The sequence below is a fragment of the Anomalospiza imberbis genome, chromosome 15, assembly GCF_031753505.1.
Source record: "Anomalospiza imberbis isolate Cuckoo-Finch-1a 21T00152 chromosome 15, ASM3175350v1, whole genome shotgun sequence".
Classification (NCBI taxonomy): domain Eukaryota; kingdom Metazoa; phylum Chordata; class Aves; order Passeriformes; family Viduidae; genus Anomalospiza; species Anomalospiza imberbis.
Window position 1 is genome coordinate 14904983 of NC_089695.1, and position 16812 is coordinate 14921794.

Below are 16812 nucleotides of genomic sequence, written 5' to 3' on the forward strand. Positions count from 1 at the left end.
TCAGGTTATAAATTAAAAGGTCCGTGGCCAAGAGATCAGCCAGGCTGAGAAAAGGCTCCCTGGCATCAGCAGTGAAAGCAAACCTTAGGGGGTTGTTACTTTTCCGACACCACTTCCTGCATTTATGAAAATGATGTGACAGTGTGGGATAGGAATGGCCCCCGGGTTCCTTTCTGCCCTCTGCCCCCGGTGATCCCACAGGTGAGGTCCTCTCCCTCCCTTCCCTGGGGTCACCTGAGGTACCTGTGTGGCCCACAGAGCCCTCCAGCCTCCCTTCCCAAGGCTGACCAAGCCTGGCTCTTCCCACCTCTTCCCAGGTAGGTAACACTTGCTCCCTGCCATGGCTCCCATCCCAAGTTTCCCATTACTCACTTCACAGGTTTATGGGATTATTTTTCCACATCCAGGGACAGCAAGCAGAATTCAGGAGAGTATCCTTCAAACACATTCTCTGAATTAAGGGAAAGCCTCTTTTCCTACCTACCAAGGAGTATCCTGTAACAGCCCTGCCCAGAAAATCCCCATTTCCTGACTCCAAAGACTTTTAAAGTGTGGCAAGAATGGAAACAGCCTAAATTATGTAGATGGAAAGCATGGGCATGGACAAAACATCCTTTTGAGAAAGATTAAATTCCACAGAAATGCAGGCATACAAGAGCAGGACCCAGACCATGGAGTGATAGGAGAGAAGAGCTCAAGAAAATATTCTCAACTTTTTTTCCCCCTTCCCCAAACACACCAAGCTGCTAATAAAAGTTTTGGGATGATCAGTGAAAGCACATGATAAATCAAATTTCTGATTAATAGTCAAGAAAACAAAACTGAGATACAGAATCAGAAGATGGTGTAACTCATGTTCCCATCCTATCAGGGGGAAGAAATAAATCTGGGGTTTGTATGGGGCTCAGTAGCAGCAGGCACAGCCTCCAGGAGCAAATGTCCCTTTGAGTTCTGCATGGGCCAAGATCTGGGGAGGGCAGGAGGTACCACCAGGACACAGAGCACTGAAATGGAAATGGGGGACAACACAGGCCTAGGGAGTTTCACTCATCAGGGGAAACAGAGGGCTATTACTCAAGCCTCTCAACATGTACTTGTGGAATTTCAGTGCAAGAATCACATAACCAGGTGTAAAAATCTTCAAATGTAATTTATTAAGACATTCAGCTATGTCTGTCAGTCTACATCCAAATTTACTACTAAAAATAAAATAGTATCACATTTCACATTAGGAATACCGACTTTGAAAAACACTTGAGTCAAGCCTATCGTATAAATAAGTGACTAATTTCTCTTCATATCAAAATTCACATAAAAAAATTGCCTGCCCCCTACTCCCACCTATTTCCCCACCCCAGTCTCTTGTTCTACTTGAAGCCATGATGAATGTAAAAATTTAAGTATGGACATGTCCTTGTCAAAGAAAAAAAAGGTGCAAACCTATTAACAGCTTTTAAAAGTGGCATTTGCGGAGTCTGATCATACACAATAATGTACTCATTCCCAAAGTGCAAATATCGCCAGAGTTTAATACTGTTTTAATTCAGCTGCAAGGGTCAACATTACACAGCACAGTCCTGCAAGGCCTCTATCCGTGCCCTAAAACTCATCCCACTTTCCTCCTGCAGAGGCAAAGTGTTCATGAGAGCTTTAGTTTACTTCATGCAGCCCACACTGTGCCCATTATGAGCAAAAGTTTCATATACATCAAAATATTGACGACTCTGTCATAAAAGTCAAGAGTCACTATAGATTACATAAATTCAAATGCAACTGCCCCAAGAACACCCAAAGCATACACATGACGTATTAAGAGTGCTTCCACCTCCTGGTACAATCACTGCTGTTACATCTTTGATTTTTGCTTACGTGCCATAAAAAATGTCAGCAACCAGAGCTGCCCATCTGCCAGAGACCGGCAGCTCACAGCCCGTAACGCCCCTCCGGACCTGGGGCATGGCTCTGTGCAACTCCTCTCCCTGACCAAAACCAAGGCAGCCTCCTGTCCCTCTGGCCACAATGTCTCACAGACCCCTCACTCCTCTTACCCCTCATCTACGTCTTGAAAACACTCTAGCACTGCTATTTATTCCCAGACATCCTTCCTATGCCCACAGTTCAGAGAGCTTCTGGAGTCATTTCTACTGCATCTCACTGGAGTTACCACTATCAAGCAGCCCATAAAAATCAGCATGGGAGATTACATTTTGACCAGCATTAATAGCTACACTTCTTTCACAGCTGTGGAAGGATTGGTTTTCTTCTGAGTCAAACGTGGATCTCTGAAATGCGTTTGTTCCCACGTCATCCTCTGTAGCCTCAGGGCTGGACACAAACCCTCAAATCTTGAGCAGAGCACCCCTCTGGGGCTGCAATGAGTTCTGCAGCACAGGCTGCTCCCTGGCTGGCCTCACAGGGGCTCGTGTCACTGTCCATGCTCTGAGACCCCCCCGGCTGGGCAGAGGCCTCGGGGCTGTCGTGTCCATCGTGGCCCCTGCTCGGGCTGTCCTTCACGCTTGGCTTGTGGTCACATTCAGCACCAGGCTCAGCTGCATCTCCAGGCCTGGTGTTTTGCTCTGCGCTGGGATTTGGCTGCTGCACTGGCTCTGGTCCCAGGCCCGGGAGCTGTGAAGGGCTCTTCAGTTGGCAGTGGCACAGAGGGCAGGTTTCTTGCACATACAGCCATTTCTTAAGACAACCCGCATGAAAAAAATGGCTACATGGAGTGATTACAGCAGTTTTCATATCCTGAAAGACACAAAAAAAAAAAAAAAAAAAAAAAAGAAAAGAAAAAAAAAAAGAGAGAGAGAAGAAAAAAGAAATATATTATTATTTGTAATCCCATTCCTCTCCTCTCACCTCACACATCTAATGGGTTTCACCAGGCACGGAAGAGTCAGAAGCAGTCCACAGACAAGGAAGAGAACATTCCTTCCTTCACACCCACAATGCTTCATACGAGGAGCAGCTGAGGGAGCTGGGAAGGCTCAGCCTGAAAAAAGGAGGCTCAGGGGGGACCTTCTGGCTCTGCACAACTCCCTGACAGGAGGACACAGCCAGGTGGGGCTGAGTCTCTTCTCTCAGTGACCAAGCGACAGGACAAGAGGAAATGGCCTCAAGCGGTGGCAGGAGAGGTTTGTTTTGGGTATCAGTAAGAATTTCTTCACAGAAAAGGTTGTCAGGCATTGGAGAGGAGGTGATGGAGTCACTGTCCCTGGAGGTGTCCAAGGGAGGCCAGGACATGGCACTCAGTGACATGGGGATCAGTCACAGGCTGGACTCGATCTTGGAGTCTTTTCCAACCTTCACGATTCTCTGATACACACATAGTTCAAATACAGGCCAGGTTTTGCTTTCTGTATTACAGGCATTAAAAATGAGGCAAAAAACCTTTGTTTGTAAGATATTATTAAACACGATCTTTTCAGGATGAGAATCACAAGACTGGTTGGCTCAAGAAACAATCATGCAACTCAAAACAACACAAGGACAGATACAACATGTAACAACACCAGAAATGAAGTGACACCATGAACTCTGCCAGCTGAGACCCACATAATACTAGTCTGCTGTTTTGAACACTGTCATTCATTCTGGCAGTTTTACTCTTCAAAGGATTTCTATCAAGTTTGGAGCCAATCCAATCCCACTCTTAACTGCACACTACTAATGTTAGAGTGATTCTTTCACTGTCACACATAACTACAATTTCTATTCAAGAGTAAGAGACTTTGGAGCTGAAATGTGATAAAGATATTACTTTCAGCATTAATGTCTAAGGTCCTTACATCTGCTGGCTTATGTTAGCAAGACCTTTAACCTTTTGATAATTAGGTTTCTGCTACAAAACTGACACTGCACATGAAGCAGCAGTATCTGTATAGACTGAGCTACTTCTACAGAACAGTAACAAATCAGCTACCAAGAACATGTTGTCTTTCACTAACAAAATCCTCCAGTAATGAAGAAAGGGAACATTTGCTGCTACTACTGAGACCAGCTCAATCCAAACATGAGAGGTGTCAAAGCAGCTTAAGGACAGAGTCTGCTGCGTAACTGGAATTTTAAAAAAAGGCAGTTTAAGCACATCCAAGCTCTTCATTCCTAAGAATTATCTTGGTGACAGCACTCCAAATCAATCTGCACAAAGCAGAAAACTGGGTGATTCCAGTAACTTACTGAGTGCAGTATTATTCATTACACAAGTCACTTATTTTATTATCTGAAGACTGAAGTTAGTCTGGGCTTTTTTTAACTTGAGCCAATCCTTTGACACTTCCATTCCTACCTGGTAGCAGATGGCACAGATGTCATTGTGCTGCTCCAGCTGCTCCTTCGTGGCCACGGGCAGAGATTTTATCTTATTCACAGCGTCTCTGCGAAGGAGGAAACTCTTCCAGCCCAGCTGGGCCCGCAGCCACACATTGTAGTAGGAGTGGATGAAGATGATGACGGAGCCCATGACAGTCCACTCTCCAAAGATGGTTTCTGAGACTCCATAGGCCACCACGCACAGAGCCACCAGGAACTCCAGCAGCCGGTAGGTGCCGTTCACGTAATAGATCACATCGTCCATGTTCTCCACTGGCTCTTTCCTGAACTCCTCCACCATGAACAGAACATAAATGAAGAGGGTCCCAAGCACCTGTAACACAGTTCCAGACCATGAGATCAGCTTTCTGAACTGGAGCTTGAGTCAGTGCTGGCCATAGAGCTCTGCCCACACAACGCTCCCAAGCTGGACAAAGGGCAAGCCCCAAAGTATTGGAATTGTTGAACTTCAAGACAAATAAAAGTTGCTCTTTCTTGCAAAGCATTTAAGCTTGCTCCCAAGTACTTCCTCTTCTTTTCCTTTCTGAATCCAGAACACAGCTGAGTTGATTAAACAAGAGTGCTGAGCATTTTAAGGTGCAATTAAAAAAAATTAATAATAAAAAGCCCAAGTAATAACAAATAGTATAAAATATGTCCTCTATTTACACTACTGTGTTTCAAACATCAAATTGCTTTCAAAGAGTTATAGCTAAATAATGACACATAAATTTGTACCCTGGGAAAAAACCTTTTTACTATGATAGTTACACACCTTCAAAAGCCTTTTGGCATTACAGTTTGAAGTAGACTTCCATTCACCTCTGTTCTCAGCCCACCCAGGAGCTCCTCAGCCCCAGGTACAGGACACAGAAAGAGATTTTTTTATCACCCCTTGTAATTCTGCCCTTCTCTAATCCCTGTTCTTTTCTCATCATGTATTTCCCCCTTAGAATAACAGGATCATGGTTAATGCAGGGCTTCACAGGGCTGATTTCTTACCTGAAGAGAGGTTAGAATACTGCTGGAGATAATGATCAACAGCCAGAAATCCATGTGGAAAAACTGGCAAATCATGTAGGCCATGTACGCAGGGAACACGAGTAAGAACAGACAGAGGCTGACTGCTCGGAAGTGCTTCCACAGACTCCTGCAAAACAACACAATAGGTTTTTATTTTTCAAGTCAGATTTGAATGTCAGAAAAAGAATAGAATGACTGCTGGATGCAGGCACGTTAGATAATTGCTCAAGGCTTTAGCTTGTTGAAAGGAGTTTCTATTTTACTTGGGTACAGTCTCATTCCCAGCTTGCACACATGCCTACAACTGTGGAAAATTCTCTCTCTTCTGATCTTTGCTGTTTTCAATAGAAAGACAAAAAATATGGGCAAAATAAGTACTTGAGATACTAAATATTACAGATGCAACTCCATTAAAATAAATTATTAAACGTGTAACTGTTTGGACACTTCTCTAAACAAACAAGAGGTCTCCAAATTAAATAATTCTTGCAACTCTTCTTCATGTTTTTGCTAATATGTGTGGGCCAAAGCTACTTCCTTACATCACCAGATTTAACCCTGCTGCCTTTAGAAGTATATTCCCCAATTCAGAGATCACTAAAGAAGAAATGTAGCAGGACTTGAACATTTATCTCTGCCAGTCCTTACTTTGCTCCTATCATCTACTTCTTCCTAATCTCCTCCCCAACCTAAACACACCATCAATCTTTTTACAGCCACCCATTTGTGAAGGCTTTCAGAATATCTCCAGTAATTTAGCATACTACCTCTACTTGTTCCTCAGGTTGTATTTTAACCTCACTTAGCTCTGGAGATGAGGTACAGAGAAAGTCAAACCATCTGGGGGCACAGGACAGCAGCACAAACTGATTAATTCAATACAGTCTGAAGAAACATCAGAGTGACTTTGAGGTCTGCAGTTCTGTGTCTGTGGGTGAGGGAGGAAGGGAGAGCTGAAGTGGAATTTATCCTGTTTCTTGCTGATTTAGAACTCCCTGGGAGATTTGGCAGAAGAGTTAAAACTCACTATCCCCACAGTCTGCTTGTTTAAGCTGGGCAGATGCTCCTATCCTGGTTCTACTCCCCTTCCCTCTGCTTCTATCTTGGAAGTTAACTTGTTGCACCCAGAATATCTCCAAGCTAAACAAACTACATATAAACAAACCTCCTCTGTTCATTTCTTCACTCACAGGTTACACAAAGGGAAAAGACAAATGCAATTGACAAAGATAAGAACAGATTAATATGAAAACACCACAGAGCACCAACACATCTCTTCAAAACACAAATGAAACTGAACAATCCCACACAATCCAAACATGTGGGACACTAAGGCAAACCTTACACCTCTTATTTTGCGCCAGCAAACCATATTATTTGGGGATCACAAAAAAAATAGGTTTTACAATATCTAACACAAGGTCACTCCTAGAAACTTCCCACCCTCAGTAGCTGTGTGAGATCACTGCTTTAGAGCAAAACTCACCAAGTGCAGAGGAGGTTAAGAAAAACCATTCTGCAAATCCACACAATAGAGTGTGGGTGGGGAGAGCACAGTCCTGGATTTGCTTAACTGGAACCACAAAACTAGAGAACTTGGACTAGAAAAGAAATCTGCATACAGGAAAAAAAAAACCAAGGCAACTTTACAAGTACTAAAAGCCATCAATTACTAGTTTATCACCTCCTAAAAGAACATTGAGTAACTCTCAGTTTAGGAAACCAGTCTCTTACTTGTCCCTTGAGGCTCCCAGTGCCAAGACAATGGGATCGGCAATTTCCAGCATGGACTGAAGGATGGATGCCACCACAATGAAAAGAATAATACTGAGCAGGAACGCCCGATGCACAACTTGGAGTTCAATCAAACCTGTCTGCACAGCCAGGATCAGGAGCGTGACTCCTTCAGTCATCCCCCTGCAGATCAACACAGTCAAAAAAACAAACAATCACATCCCTGTGTCAATGCTGGTTCAAAAGTACATCTAGAAACACCAGGAAATAAACTGTCTGCTTCTGTCACAACCTTTCATATGTCACTGGTTTTGGGTTTCACTAGTGTCCCTTGGAAGGCTTTAACCAGGGAGGGATGTTTTCAGAAATGCTGAAGTGCTGGGCTTATGAACCAGCAGATTTTGCTCCTGACAAGCAGCTTTTGGGCTACATCCAGCTCAGACACCACCTAGCACGAAGCATTTTACGGGCCCAGTTTAGGCAAATTACCAATTTTGCCATTTTTCAGTTTATTCCCCCTGTACCTTAACCAAATACAGCTATCCTTCCAAATACAGCTTTCCTTTCTGTTTTGGAACCTCAGAGTGACTTTAATCCCTCTGAGGATGACCACAACTATTTGATGCAATAAAGTACAAGCTTCACCAAAAGATGTTTTTATACAGACTACTCTTATGCAGCCCCAATTGATACCCTTTCTGCTTCCGCATCTTGGAATCCAAAATGTAAAACATTCTTTTGCAAATGGTCTCAAGTCTCTACAGAGAGTTATGGGCTGGTGTAACAGGAAAGGCAGTGTCAGGATCCTGATTTCATATTAGACAAGTTGAGACAAGCCTGAGAAAAGGCATTTTGGCTATTTCCCATAACAATTTACAAGCAATCCATACAATGCTGTGTTTTAAGTCTCACAGATCAGTAAAGTTTCATACATGATTAGAGGGGACATGAGGAAATGAAAATATAAAGTGTTTATATTATGCAAGCATGTGAAAATTTTCCAGTAACTCATGAAAATAGAAGAGATTGTAAATCCCAAATAACAGCCCTGAATTTGTGCAGAAATGAACCATCTCCCAAGAAGTCTGTGACAAATGTTTTCACCTCAAATCTTTTCAATGCACACACAAACTGGCATACAAAAAAAACCTGTCCAAAGGTCAAGAGTCAAAAAACTGCAATGCCACCCCTGTATTTCTATAGAAATCCCCTTTCTATCTGTTTCTTTTCAGACCCTAGGCACAACGAGGCACTTACCTGTTCATAGCAGGATCGTTCATGAACGCTCGGTAACCCTGCAAGTAAAACTTGCAGAGAGTCAGAACTCCCAAAGCAACAAAAGAGACTGTGAAGACCAATCCCAGCAGTGAGTATGGAGTGCTACAGCATTCGGCAATACTGCCAGGAGAGACAGGAAAAGAAACAAAAAGAAAAGGTTGATCAGTTAAAAGACGCGTGATGAGCTCTCCCCTTGCCCTGTTAACTGTGCAAGTTGGTTTTAAAGCAAAATTGGACTGGTTTAATGAAAATGTTAGAAGTTCTACACTGCCATTAAGTCTTCCAATAAAAGAAAAGATGAGATGGATTTTATTACTTCTTTCCAAGATATAAGTTCATTGCAGCTCCACCTTGGAGGCAGGGCTGTGCTGTGACATCCCTGCAGTTCCCTCAGCACAGGGCCACGTGGTGGCACTGTCCTGCTGCCGCTGGGGCTCGGAGCCACAGGCCAGCCAGAGCCTCCACACACTGAAGTCACTCACTGGAATTTCACCCAGCACCACAAAGACCCGGTTAAAGCAAACGGATTCACTAAGGCATGTTCTCCTCCTATCCATAATAATGCACACCAACATCAAACTAATAAATCCTGCTGGGAGACTGAGGCTTTTTTCCCTATCAACATCAGGTGGGCAACACCTGTTTTTGGAATGGCTGAGCCTGAAGCAGCAGAAAAAGATGGCAGAGAAGGCTCTCCTTCAGCTGGTTTCTTTCTCTCTTTTGCTACAGCAAAGTCCCAGAGATCAAGACCCTAGACTTCATTTGACAGCTGCATCACCCACTTTCAGGCTGCTCTTCTATTGGCCCTGGCACTGTGTTATTTGAAGCAGCCCAAACCCCAGAATGTGCTTTGGGTTCGGAACCACAGCACTGCCAATGCCAGGAAAAGATAAAGAACCAGCTGTCAGCCAGGGGTTACACATCTGGAAATACTCATATGCATAATTCAAGGTAATACACTGACACATTAATTTAAAAAAAAATCTTCAGTTGTTCCTCAGGACAGCAGTCTTGAGAGAGAAATTGCCATGGTCAAAACCATGTCCTGCTAATTAACTGAGTGATGAGTGAAGTAGTCCAGTGCTCTGACAAAAGAGTTTTGAGGAAGCACATGCTTCAAAAATAAACAAAGCTCATCCAAGAGACATTTACTTTGTCTCTTTTAGTGACTATTTAAATCTGAAATATCCTTTGAAAGCAATTCACTGCAGAAAATGTTGGTATGTTTATATATACTATTTACAGTACTTCTGGTAAGCCTTAAAATTCTGCCTGTTTACCAAGCCAAGGGGGGCTGAAAAAGCTTTTAGATGTTCCTGCTGATCAAGATAATGAGAAACAGCATTTAAAGCAGTTATTTATGTAGGGTATTTGAGGAACTCTAAGTTTTGGTTTAAAATAAACTACCAGTAATCAAGAATCCTGTTTTTTCTGCTTTTTTGTCAGAGCAATGTTAGGACTCTTCTTAAAATTGATCTACTATGCAAGAGTCTCAGAGAAGCTTATGAGCTCAAGAGATGCCTGGGGAGCTTTACTATGTTTATGTGTCAAGCACAAGCTTATAAATTGTCCCAAAGAGCTGAACTCTTCATGGTTTCTCAAAAATCACAGCAGTTACAAATCCATGGAAAAGATTTTGAGAGGAACAAGAACAACAAAAGGTACAAAATAGTTTTAAACAGCAAATATTGAACAAGAGCTTCCCAGTCTGGGAAGAACAGACTTAGGTCTCAGTTTTCAAGAAAACAACTTGGTATCCATGTCTCCCCTCCCCAGTATATGAACTGAGAGGCACTGAATGAAATTATACGGATTCAAGCAATCAAAATGGATTTTTCATTATAGAGATGAGGCTGAGCTGGGAAAACGCCTTCCCTCAGGATCTTCCAAATGACACAAGTGTACATGGGTTCAAGGGCAGAAACCACAACCTGATGGAAGGGCTTCTTGAGGGTTACTGAAATACTCACTAGCCACATCCAGCTAATGCAGCCTGACAGAAGAAGGAGGATGCAGGATTGGAGGAGTCCTAGGAAGCATCCTGTTTGTCACATAATGGGTGGGTGTCCTTCCAGGAACTCATCTGCAGCCACTGCTGGGAACTGGATCCCAGGCTCCTGGTCTGACCCAGCACAGCCACTCTGAGCTCCTCATGGAGTCAGACACAGCTGTTGTGTACACCCCAACTGCTTCCACCTGAACTCCAGCCCCACTGTTTGAAGCAATTATTCATTGACAGGGCACAGATGCAGAATTCACTTGTTTTCATAGAAGAGCACATCTTCTCTTCCACTCTGTTGAACAGCCAGCACTATGTTATTACCCGACCTGACAAGGTACTTCAGCTCCCTCCACGGGGTCAGAGGCTGTTAGTGGTACCATCAGGGTGTGTGTTTTTAAGATAAATCAGTGTTTTGTCCCTGTTTTGCCATAAATAGGAGAAGTATAACAATTTGGTGTAGGACTAAACTCAACTTCAAGGAAAAGGACTGTTTCTCCTCTATTGTAACAAAACTAAAATTGCAGAAGAAATGAACAGGAAGAAAAATTTCAGACCCCAGTGGTTTAGTTAATAAGCAGTAATAGTCAGTGTTTCTGCATAATGCAGGGTGACACCATAAGCAATTTTAATACTATATGCAGTATAAATCCTTGGCATTTCTCCTTAATGATAATTAATTTTGACAGCTTACAGGATGGCACCATAGACAGATACAGCAAGGCAAGAAAAAGCCCAGCAACTGGAAAACTCTAGTGATGAAGAAGTTACTAATCAAACAGCAGAACTAACGATGTATGATCCCTAAAGACTGTGTCCTGTGCTAGCTGGCTGTGTTTAGACAACTATTACCCCTCTTTTCCCCATCCCACTATGGCACGGTACCTAATCTGCCTAACCCAGCTTCTGCAGCACCCCCAGCTCCTCTCTGCCCTGCATTCCTGCTCCCTTTGTATGAACAAAACCTGAAAAAGGCACATAGGTTCCAGCCAGCAGAATCCCTCAAATGCAGCCTTTCAGTATCAGCACCAACACAGATCTCTTTCCTTTATATTACAACCTTTAAACTTTATAAAACTTTATAGGCTATAAAACTATTTTATGTTTTTAGAAAGCTTTTACAAATCTGGTATCTTTCTGATCTTTACACCTTTGCCACATTAACCAGTGGTCTCAAAGGTTGCTTTGGGAGTTGGGTGCTTTGGCTGCTTTGATGAACTAAAGAATGTGTCCCACACCAAAATGATTGAGTAAGACATCCAAAGCTCAGAAAGCAACACAATCATGAAAAAGATATCAGATGGACTGAACTTCAGCTGAAATATCTCAGACTTAAAATCAATTTATATACTGAAAACAACTTCTGGACCAAAGTTTTAACTATGCCTGCTCCTTCCTCAAAGGACTATTTTGCTTTTTCTGGGAGCTCTCCCACAGTTTTATTAATGTCTGCTCTGAATGGGATCCATGCCTATACAGGAAAAGCTTAACAGGGTTTATATGCTTGGTCACTGCAATAAGGACAAATATTTGTTGGGTATCCATGTGCAATAAAGCCAGTATCTACATTCCATCTCTAAAAGAGCACAGATACCCATTTCAGAAGACAGTTCAAACAGAAATCCACTTATCTGCAGGCTCCTGAATTACCTGGTCAAGAAGAGGAAGAGGAGCCTCTCTCTGGAGGCAGGCTGGTCCCGTGTACTGAAATAGGAATAGATCTGAAGAGCAAATAAGACGAGCCAGAACACCATGAAAAGCACTGGGACCACCAGCTGGTTCCACAGAGACATTCCCAGGGCCAGGAGCCCATACACCTCCACCACCTGGGAAGACACAAAAGACAATTTGTTATTGAGTCACAGCACTTGGGATTTGATAACAAAAGGGAAGTCAACAATATAGTCACAAGGAAGGCAAGGATTATCCACATGACATCAGCCATCCCACAGGAAGAGAGGAGGTACATCAAAGTACAGTTTGACAAAGGCAGAGCTCAGGCTCAGCAGTGACATTTCCAGTCTGTCTGGCAGGAGGCAGAAGTACCTGACTCCAGCAGCAAACCCTCAGAGCAGCTCAATGCCCATTCCTACAAACACCTGGCTTGGAGCTGCTCCCTGCAGCCCACTCACAGCTAGAGGGATGAGGACACGTGGCTCTGGGTCATGCCAGCCCCCCAGGTCCTCTTTGCCCAGTTTAGGCCACAGCAATGCTGTTTTCTCTGTAGCTACTGCCGAGTCACTGCACACATCAGACACTGAAATGAGCCATACCATTAAAAAAGTAGTAAATCTACTTTGCTGACCTGTTTTTTGGGAAAAACTTAACTCCCCCGCCCCCATTTTATGCTTAAGTATCTCAAAAGGATCACATACCTAATCCACCAAGTGTTTTGAAATTCATGCTTAAGACTTATATTGGAAGACTCTGAAGCTCAAAGTACTTCCTTTGCATTGCAAGGACTAAGTTACAATCATTTCCAAGAAGCTGGAACCTCTTATAGCTGGACTTAGGTCAAAAGGAAACTGCTCATAACTACTAATTCTTCATCACTTGCTTCCCACAATGACACAGAAGCCATCACGGCAAGAAAATTTTTAGAAGTGCTAAAAAAGCTGACAAGCATGAGTGATACGACACTCACGGGACTTGCTGCAGCACTGGGGCTGACGGACAAGGATTATGCTGCTGGCAGGGACACAGTGCCAAGCTCCTGCTTCGCTCACAGACTTGTCAAGGAAGTGCACCTGCCCTCAGGAGACTCCCCTGGCCTGGGAGCAAGGCAAACAATCCTGTGCAGCTCCTGGCACAGTGCTCCACCAGACTGGAAAAGGGTCACGCTACGCTCATAATGTAGATTCATAACCGTGAGACATTTCTGGCATCTTCTGCTGCAAACAGGCAGCCAAGGTTCTGGGCCTGCTTTTAAATTATACCCCTGGGCACAGGCTAACACACACACAAACACAAAAAGCTGCCCTGGTCCACCTGTTAGGGCTCTCGGGAAATGCTCCTGGTGTTTAACATCCCAGTATTCACTAAGTTTTGACACTGATATCAAACAGCAATCAAATTCAGCCTTAAACAGCTGGATTTATGTGTAAACTCACAAACACCAGGACAGCACTGAAAACCAACAACTGTTCAGAGTTACAGTAATGGAAATACAAGCATGAAAATATTCCAGTTGGAATGGCAATATCCTTCTCTGGAATAAGCATCTAGGCTTGATTTGTAGAAGAGTTGCAACCAGGTACACAAACACACCATGAGCTGATGTTTTTTCTGCTGTTTCAGGAACACAAGCAAAGAGCAGCAAGTTCTTAAAAAACAAAAATCCTGGGTTTTGCCAGTACAATGTGAAAACCACTCAAAACTATTCACTGCAACTCTATTACATGTATTTAGAAAAGCAGCATCCAACATTCTTTTAAACCCAGTGCCACATTACAAATTTTCTGACATTTTTTTCTGTGTTCCCAAGGAAAAAAACACTTCATGTCCTCTTGATAAGAAGCCAGGAGAAAGAGTATGATCAGCGTCCAAAGGCCAGGGATACAAGGAATACTTCCTCAGGATTACTGTAATACAGCCTGGCATGGAAAGACTTGAAATACTGGGACGAGGCAGGGAGGAGACAAGCAATTCTAGAGATGAGGAGACTTGGGTAACAGCAATATTTAGAACTCAGTTCTGACAAACAAAAAATCAGCAAGAAACAACTATTTTCCCCCATCAACCTGGAATGCATTTGCAATTAAAACATTTTTAAGATTTTGAAGTGTTTTAAATGTAAGTGTCTAATAAAAAATAGATACAAGTCTCAGATCCACATGTAATCTGAATTTGACTTCAGGGAGCCAAACTGTGCATCCATTCACGTACATGGAAAATGGAAGTGCTGGTTCCAACCTTTTGCAAGGCTTTGAGCTGTGCAGACATGCAACTGTTTTACCCCAAATGTTGCCACTCATGCATAATAAGCATGATTGCATTTCTATTCTCACTGGAAAACAGGATATTGAAGCTCTGCCAGTCAGCTCCCAAATTAATTTTTTAATCAGCAAATCTACAAGGCAGGGGAGGCTTTGATTTGATCTCAGGAAAAATTTCTTCACTGAGAGGGTGGTCAGGCATTGGAAGAGGCTGTCCAGGGCAGTGGTGGAGTCACCATCCCTGGATGGATTTAAAAGCTATATAAATGTGGCACTAAGGGACTTGTTTGAGTGGTTGGACTTGATGAGCTCAGAGTTCTTTTCCAGCCTAAACAAATCTGTGATTCCATGGATGAGGTCAGACCAATGCTAGGTGCTGTACAAACACAGAAGGATAATCCTGCTCTAAAGACCAACTACATACAAAATAAATAACCAGACACCAATGATCAACATGACAGGCTGAGACCTTGGCACAGCACTCACCTCCTGCTGCCAAGTTTTTGTTTGTGTATGACAGATATGACAGCAAACGAGCTTTAAAGAAGCTTAACAAGTTAGTTTTTAGACTGCTTCTGGACTGAAGAGCAGAAGGCAAAAAAAACCCAGTGCCTTGGTTTGAAAAAAAATCCAGGCAGTGATGAAAGCTGAAACAGTGGCTCAATCAAAAGCCAAGCAAGCATAAATCTTTTCATATTCAAATATACAGAAGGATGTATATACATACATATATATAATATAAAAATGCAGGAAATGTGATGTTTCTGTACCACTGAGAAAGTATCCTTTGAACTAAGCATTTATCAGATGTCAAAGCATTAAGAAAATGGACACATCAGATCAGTCTTCTTGTTTGAGGTCTCAGTAATGTTGCTGCTCTAAAGAAAATACCACAGACTTTTCAAATCAGTGATTATTAGAGTCAAAATCAGCTTCAGTGTCACTCACAATTTACCACTTCTATAATTACAAACACTTTTCATACAGAAAGTGTTTCTTGAAATGAACAGCTATTACAGTGAATGCCCAGAGATTACCTTCCTCACTTAATAAAGCTGTAAATAAGTTCCAGCATGGCACAATCTTGTTTTTTAGCCTGGATTTGGGAAGGAATAATCCAAGTCCAAGCAAAGTGGCCGTGCTCGGCTGGCCAGCAGCATAATTCAGGCTCATGTCTTAACTGCTCACCAATCCAAAGCTCCGATAAATTACAGAAAGAAGATGCCATGGATAGGAGCTTGTTCCGTTGGCTAAGAAAGGATGAGTTAGCACACAAACACAGGTGCACAGAAGACAGCTAAAGAGGAGTTCTTTACTTCTTTCCTGCACCAAAGGTCAGAAAACAGAATGGTTGCATTCAGCATCCTACCTGGACAAGCTCTCTGTACGCAGACTTCGCCAAGTTATAGGGCACCAGAAGATTTGACGCCAGGAAGTAGAGAACTTCCAAGCCGGTGAAAATCATGGCGAACTTGTTGATGATGACGATGGTCTCGAGCGGCACGAGGCAGAGCCGAGCCAGCAGAGGGAGCATGTGCGCGGAGAAGAGCCAGATCTGCTTGGTCTTCATGACGCAGGAGCAGAGCGTGCACACCACCAGCTGCCCTGGAAACGCGACACAGCAGTTCAGAATCAAGCTGATTATCCCCTTCAGGAAAAAGCGTATTTTTAATACGTTATCTTTCCAGAACACCGTTATCAACATCCAGCACATTATGACGGTTCTAACTAGGACATCTCTGTTACGAAACCAAGACTCCTCTCCGTGTCTTTTGCTGGGTCACTAAAGTTACCCTTTCCAAAATGCTTTCACTTCCCAGATTAGCCAGCTGTAAACCCAAAACACATGCAGAATCAGATTAATAAAGCCTCAGGAATAAATCATGCAGAGGATAACTCAACAAGCCAGCCCTCTTTTTCCTCACCACCCCCAGCTCAGCTGAAATCCCATCAGTATCTGTACACACAGCAGCTTTTCCGAAGCCCAGCTATACTATTTCATCCTGACCTACACAAAAAAGCAATCAGAGGTCCCAAATGGCTTTTAGAGCAACAATATTTACACTGTCAAGAGGAATTACTGACCAAGAACAGCAACAGGAGAATAGCCAGGTCAGCAGCTGAGACTTCAATAATTTCATAACGCCCTGAGGCAGTTGCTCAGAATGATCACTGAAGCTTGCAAGTGACAGATAATTAACAACTAAATTCTCTTTAATAGCTGGTGGGGACACAAGCATGAGCACATCTCCCCCACACACCCACAGATTTGGAGGGTGTTATTTCTAAAGCACTAAGATCACGTCAGTATAACTGCTCCCGTCAGAGACACTGAAGTTGTACCCTTGATCCCAGAGGAAACTGGATGGGGTAAAATGCACATTGCCTGGATAAGAACAATCCTCACTCAGCATTTTGCAGTAAGGAAGAAATTTATGGCATATTATTTGAAAACAGACCCTTCCTCGCCATCTATGTTAATTTATATCAAATGCCACAATGCATGGTACTAAATTCAAGTGCTAATGCCCT

General features: G+C 43.0%; 1 protein-coding gene across 2 annotated transcripts in view; it reads right to left on the minus strand.

Moving 5' to 3' along the window:
- Window positions 1–1131: 1131 nt before the first annotated feature.
- The window catches only part of RNF145 (ring finger protein 145), a 46787-nt gene continuing 31106 nt past the window's right edge, over window positions 1132–16812 (minus strand). For both annotated transcript variants that reach the window (XM_068206030.1, XM_068206031.1), the window contains exons 5-11: window positions 15650–15885; window positions 11996–12171; window positions 8326–8466; window positions 7069–7251; window positions 5314–5461; window positions 4289–4645; window positions 1132–2748 (exon numbers count right to left, since the gene is read on the minus strand). In XM_068206030.1, coding sequence (XP_068062131.1) covers window positions 2320–2748; window positions 4289–4645; window positions 5314–5461; window positions 7069–7251; window positions 8326–8466; window positions 11996–12171; window positions 15650–15885 — 1670 coding nt within the window. In that variant the 3' untranslated portion in view covers window positions 1132–2319. The remainder of the gene's footprint in view (window positions 2749–4288; window positions 4646–5313; window positions 5462–7068; window positions 7252–8325; window positions 8467–11995; window positions 12172–15649; window positions 15886–16812) is intronic.